The 6,160-nt window shown below is 32.4% G+C and overlaps 1 protein-coding gene across 1 annotated transcript; it reads right to left on the reverse strand.

Moving 5' to 3' along the window:
• Positions 1-515: 515 nt before the first annotated feature.
• Positions 516-3,185, reverse strand: LOC110926665 (homeobox-leucine zipper protein ANTHOCYANINLESS 2). The gene is made up of 7 exons (XM_022170391.1): positions 3,010-3,185; positions 2,793-2,910; positions 2,057-2,620; positions 1,872-1,973; positions 1,575-1,769; positions 946-1,479; positions 516-854 (listed from the first exon to the last, which is right to left on the reverse strand). The coding sequence occupies exons 1-7, from the start codon at positions 3,183-3,185 to the stop codon at positions 516-518; spliced, it is 2,028 nt and encodes a 675-aa protein (XP_022026083.1).
• Positions 3,186-6,160: the final 2,975 nt, after the last annotated feature.

Below are 6,160 nucleotides of genomic sequence, written 5' to 3' on the forward strand. Positions count from 1 at the left end.
GTAGAACTCAAACACTTTAAAATAATTTTGCGACTCATAATATAATATGTGTAGGACACAAAATTTTTAAATAATTTTGTCATTTCTAATAAAATTTGTGTAGGAGCCAATACATTATTGATGGTGAAGGAGGAATTTATGGTTGCATTAATAAGACTTGAGTAACTCTTTATAATATTTATTAATATTCTACATCAAAATGTCTATACTACCCTTAGTAATTAAAGCATTAATTAAAAGTGGACAAAAATGATATCTTGATTCACAACCATTGATAAAAAAAAATATAGGGTCTAGATTAATTCATTTTTTCTTCTTTTAAGAAGATTCTTCTCAAATGAACCTCCCCTGTAATATTATATCAAATTCAATCTATAGAATAACATAACAAAACCACCTAAAAATAGTAAGACAATAATCAAATACTCGAATAATGCACTCCTTGACCTGATCGTAACACTAGACCCTAGTACATGGTCCAACCACTTGTCTACCCCTAATTATTGTTGAGTCGATCAAACAATTTCTTTGATTCCCTGAACTGTTCGTGCCACCAGATCGTTTATCATGATGATGGTTTCCATTGTGATCATGTTTGAGGTAGTTATATCCGGGTGCAGTAGTTGGAGCCCCACAGTCACCATTGATCCACGTTCACCACCTGCACCGTCTTCGCCATATCCTGGGACTATACATAACCCTGATGGCAAGAGAGCCACCGAAGAAATGTCCTCGCCATTCATCACCACGGATACTGTTGGGAAATCTATAGTTGCATAGACAATGAGTGATCCTGTCATATCACTGATTGTCTCCTGCAGCACCATAACCTGATCGTCTTCAGTTGTCCTTTCCTTTACACGTGTAAAAACAATAAATTTAGAAAATAAACATTTAATTATTAAGATTAGTACAAATAAATAAAAAGTGACTTTATAAACCTACAATATTGGAATATAAAATGGAGATGCAGTTAGGACTTGTTTCGTCTTGGCCCAACGGTAAATGGATCATGTTTCTAACGGCAATCCTATGGCATATCACATCCCATATACACCTGTCTTTTGTTTTCAACATATCAAACAGGTGTCGGTGATTTGTGGGTATCCAGACTGAATAGGTTGCACTAGTGACTATTCCCATTGGTTCACCAAAACCACTTATGTAATTGTGTGCCATGATCCTTGGTCTTCTTGGTGCATGATCCGCAACCAAATCCCATTGTTGACCATCGGTTAAACAAACCCCACCGCAAAAGATACTCATCATGCGTTGTGCTAGGCCTCTTAAGCTTCTTTTTGTATCTTGAAGCAGGTGGTGGTTGAGGGTGGGAGACATGATGGCTGTTATGCTTTCACAATGCCTCAAAAGTGCACTAATCCATCTTTGTGCACCGAAGCCCACACCCGAGTTGATTAACTGACGATACTGGTGGGAGACCGATTGCTCATCGTATTCAGTATGTTCGATCCACGTAACCTACACATACTCATTATCAAAATATATCATAGTTTAGACATAATTATACAATACAAAAACATATACACAAATTATTTTATATACATATGCTATACCATGGTGAAACCATTTGGCATATCATGTAGGATACCACCAGAAGGACACCTTCTTGTCATGTGTCCTTCAATTCTTGAATAGATTGACAAATCAACCACAGTCCATTGCCCCTGTGCTTGCTGTTTGGCAAATCGAATAAACTTAAGCCCTCGAACTGGCACTAAAGGCGAAATGAGTTGAATTTCGGCCTTCATCTACATCAAATATTGATCTTTTAGCAAAAAAAATATTTTTTCTTAAACGTGAACAAAAATAGAGGAGAATAAAAAATAATAAAAAAGTCTAAGAAGACTTACAAGTTGGAGAGCACCATTTCTTGAGCCTCCTGTACCATTGGAAATCACTTCCATTGTAGTACAACTGCCTATCATGCCTATAAACATTTCTCTCCATTGATCCTACAAATTCATGTTTAGTTATGTATAAGTTAATGTAATCATGGGTTTTCTATGAAAGTAACAAGAACAAAAAGATAAGTTACCGCGTTGAGTAATGCTTCTACAAGGGTTGAGCTAGTCATCGGTACCACGCTCCTAGCCCGTGTAGCCTCAGATACGAATCCAGGTGGTTTTGTGCCAAGGAAAGGAGGAAAATCCCTTTCATATTCAACAAAATTAAGGGTTTCTCCTCCACCTTCTATGTTTCTATTCCATAGTGGAGCATTGACATTCCCAAGCTTTAAGAGCACTTCCATGGCTCTTGATGCTTGCACAAGATATTCATTCCTTTGAATGGGTATGTCGTAGTCCATAAGTGATCGACTCATGATTGGGTTTAAAGTGTCACCAGGAATTGTCACTTTGTTTGACAATGGTATACCAAACATTTGACTGACTTGACTGGTGAAATGGCTAAATTCCTCTTTCAACCGTGCGTTCTCTATCACGACTTTGTGTGCGTGAATGGACCCGTCTGGTATTGTTGCTTGTGCACCACATTTGTTGCAAAGCGGGTTCTTTAGGACTTCTGCCATTGCTAAATTCTCAAGCCTCAGTTGCTCGTTCTCTTGCTTCAAAATCACATTCTCACTGCGCTCCTTTTGACTCTGCACAAGTGTAGTTACCCTTATGATTTTTAGCACCAATAATTATGGGGTGGGGGGGGGGAGGATTCAACTTATACATTTATTATAAGGTCTGGATTTTTATATATTTCTTAAACATATATGTTTTACCATGGAATTTTACTATGAAAATGAAAATATAATCAAACATTACCTTCAATTGAGTTCTTCTATTCTGGAACCAAAATTTGACCTTATTGATAGTGATATTGAGTTTATTTGCAATTTCAGTCCTTTCTTTCTCGGTAGGGTGAGGGTTCTTTTTGAAGAATCTATTACCACAAAACGAAACAAAACAAAATAAACTAAAAGAAGTATGCATGCATGCACTTAGAATTTGATCATTGGTTGAAAGGAAAAGTGAGTATTACTTTTCAAGTTCTTCAACTTGCTCTCGTGTGTAACGGCTATATTGTCGTGAACTCGAAGATGAACCGCCATGATTGATTTCGTCTTCGTCACTAGACCTGAATTCACAATTCTCATTTTCATCGGATGTTGTTGCAGGTACTTCTTCCCTGGCCCTTTGATTACCATTTCCTTCCATTTTTGACTTATTTCTGCAAAATCATATATGAAATCCAATAAAAATATGTATTTAAAATCCACATATAACAAGAATAAAGCTTCACAAAAAAATACGACAACAAACATCAACCCCTAATAATATTTATTCACAACACTACCCACCATTAATAAAGATTACTGAATTACTCAAAAAATCTCCATAAGAGCAAAATAAAAAAATATCATATTTTAAGTTTTTTCTAAATAACTATAACTAAATCTTATAATCTTTAAAAAGAATTTGTATTTTTGAAGATTTTAAATAACTCAGACTTGATAGTATTTCCTTTTCAGGTATGGAAGGAAAACACAATATATATATATATATATATATATATATATATATAAGTTCTTTCAAGAGAATTTGTGTTTTTGAATATTTTATAATAAATAACTCAGATATGATAGTATTTCATTTTCAGTTATGAAATGAGAAAATTATATATATATATATATATATATAGAGAGAGAGAGAGAGAGAGAAAGGTTAAAATGAAAACCAATAGTTATCGCGAAAACTCGAAAACTAACTAAAAAAGCCAAAAAAAATACCAAAAATTTTAGTTAGTTTTCGAGTTTTCGCGTTAACTAGTGGTTTTCATTTAAACCTTCCCATATATATATATATATATATATATATATATATATATATATATATATATATATATATATATATATATATAACTTCATTTCTATCTACAACCAACTCTAAACATACTCTAATTAAACCTCATTGTTAGAGCATTCACATCCTGCCTGTATCATCTTATTCTCTAAAATTTAAAGAATAGTTTATAAAAACCATCTAAAATACAAATCCATCCCATCCTCTATAATAGAGAACACTTTTTAAGAAAACAAAAGCAAACATCTATATTCATAGTTTCAAATCCAAGCCTCTATAATTTATTGTGAGTTTCTAATAAAGAGAAAAAATTTTATAAAATAAGTGTATGTGAGTAAGATAAAGATAGAGATGGAGAATGGAATGTCTGAAGTTGTTTAAAAATAGACCAATTTTATAGAAAAATGTCATTTTAGTTAAATTATATAGATAGAGAAGGAGAATGGGATGTTAATGCTCTTATCATGGGGTATTGAATTTAACAACAAAATAACAACAAAAGGTAATAAATAAATAAATAAACTAAAAAGTCGGGTGTTTATCAAATTGGATATTAGGTTCCTTATGTTAACCGAATATGTTTTCCGATTCAAGATTATGGAATGAATACAATTCAGCTTTTACAAAACAAAAAAAATTCGAATTCGTATTAATTTGAATGAACCAAATTAAGAGAAGAAAATGTAAAATGTGACAATGAGACCAGAGAGGGTTAGAGCTTTCTATTGGGTATTTCGGATTGGGATTTTAGAACTCAACAATCCGTAACTTGATCCGGAAAACGAGTCTATTTTCCGAGGTTCAATCCAAAAAAGCTTAACACCCCTAGTAACATAATAAATTATGTCATGAGTTTTATAACAAAAAAATGTAGTTCACTTATGCAATTTCAATACAGAAAAAAAAAAATGATTGAATGTAAATAATCATTGCAAAAAAATCGAAATTAAAACATGAATAATGTTATACTCAAAACTCAAACTCAAAAATTTTAATTAACAAACAAATCTAAAAACAAGTATGGTTACAAAATACAAAATAAAATACATACATAGAGGGTACTTTATCACTTGTTGGGATTAGTCGATCTAGGAAGGAGCTTTCTCCTAAAATCCTTTTAACCAACAAGTGAGACTCTAGGATGAATTGTGTGTTAGTGATGTTAATGGAAGACATATATATAAGCAAAGGAAGAGGAAAGAAAGGGACATTGTTGTATCTTTAGGGGTGTTTATAAAAATATGTAGAAAATCATATTTCAATCCCTTTTTCAACTTTAAATTTGTGACTTGAATGAATTTCCTGCTAAAAAAATAAACTTCTAACAACTTCCTCACTATGTGAAAAGATCTTGTTTCATAAAATCAAAGGATGTGACCTAACCCAAGTAGTCAAACATGTAAGTGTAAAACAAATCTCATGTGATAGTTACCATGAATCTACTAACAGAAACAAAATAAAATCTATATTTCTAATTTATTTATAACTAGTATTAAGCATCCCTTGCGTTGCGGCGGGGTCATCAACACTGAACTTACGACGGGTAATATGAATAACTTAGATCGAAACGTAAAACATAGATAAGAGTAACTAAGTTGATCTAGTATCCGCACATTGCGATGAACCTGTGAAACGAGAAAAAATAGGCCACAGAAAAACGTTGAACCACACACACGTTTCATCGTGTTAACTCGTAAAATTTAGAATGATTCGTAAAACGAAAAATATGCGGAAAAGTATATGGGACCAAAGTTGAAAGTACAAAAGTTGTGAGGTTAAATTTCAATGAAAGTTTTGGTGTTATAATTAAAAAAACAAACAGTTTTCCGTTAAAAGTGAAAAATCAGATTTTTTTTTAAAACCTCCCAAAGCATTATGTACACAAATGTTGTAAACTTAGAGTATGGACATGTTAATGATACTATCTAATACCAATGTTTTAAATACCGGTACGAACCGACCGGTTAAACTGTATTTCGGACACGAGCCCTGTACGATAAAGGTTGTTAAAAGCCAAATATGGTATGTCTTATGTACCGACGGTAATTCTGCTTCTACCGGTTCAAACCGTTGAACCGGTTTGCATTATCTTAAAATTTGATTTTTTATTTTTAATAAAATACGATATAAATGTAATATTGACATTCCATATTTCCGCTAATTAACTAAATGCCTTCCCTTTTAATATTCCATCACTCTTGAAATTGTTACTTACCTCGTCCAATATAATGTTGTTTATAACTAATAAAAATCCACTAAAAATGCTTAATATTTTACAAAATAGTTTTTTTTTTTCAAATAAAATTATGACCACTTACATAAATCCTAAT

The sequence above is a fragment of the Helianthus annuus genome, chromosome 10, assembly GCF_002127325.2.
Source record: "Helianthus annuus cultivar XRQ/B chromosome 10, HanXRQr2.0-SUNRISE, whole genome shotgun sequence".
NCBI classification, from domain to species: Eukaryota; Viridiplantae; Streptophyta; class Magnoliopsida; order Asterales; family Asteraceae; genus Helianthus; species Helianthus annuus.

What these genes read in the sequence shown, in the direction of transcription:
- LOC110926665 (XM_022170391.1), bottom strand. Translation starts at nt 3,185, where the DNA reads ATGGAAGGAAATGGTAATCAAAGGGCCAGGGAAGAAGTACCTGCAACA. An exon ending in ATAGAAGAACTCAATTGAAG is followed by an intron (nt 2,621 to 2,792) that starts GTAATGTTTGAT and finishes ACACTTGTGCAG; the next exon opens with AGTCAAAAGGAGCGCAGTGA. An exon ending in CCATTTTATATTCCAATATT is followed by an intron (nt 855 to 945) that starts GTAGGTTTATAA and finishes ACACGTGTAAAG; the next exon opens with GAAAGGACAACTGAAGACGA.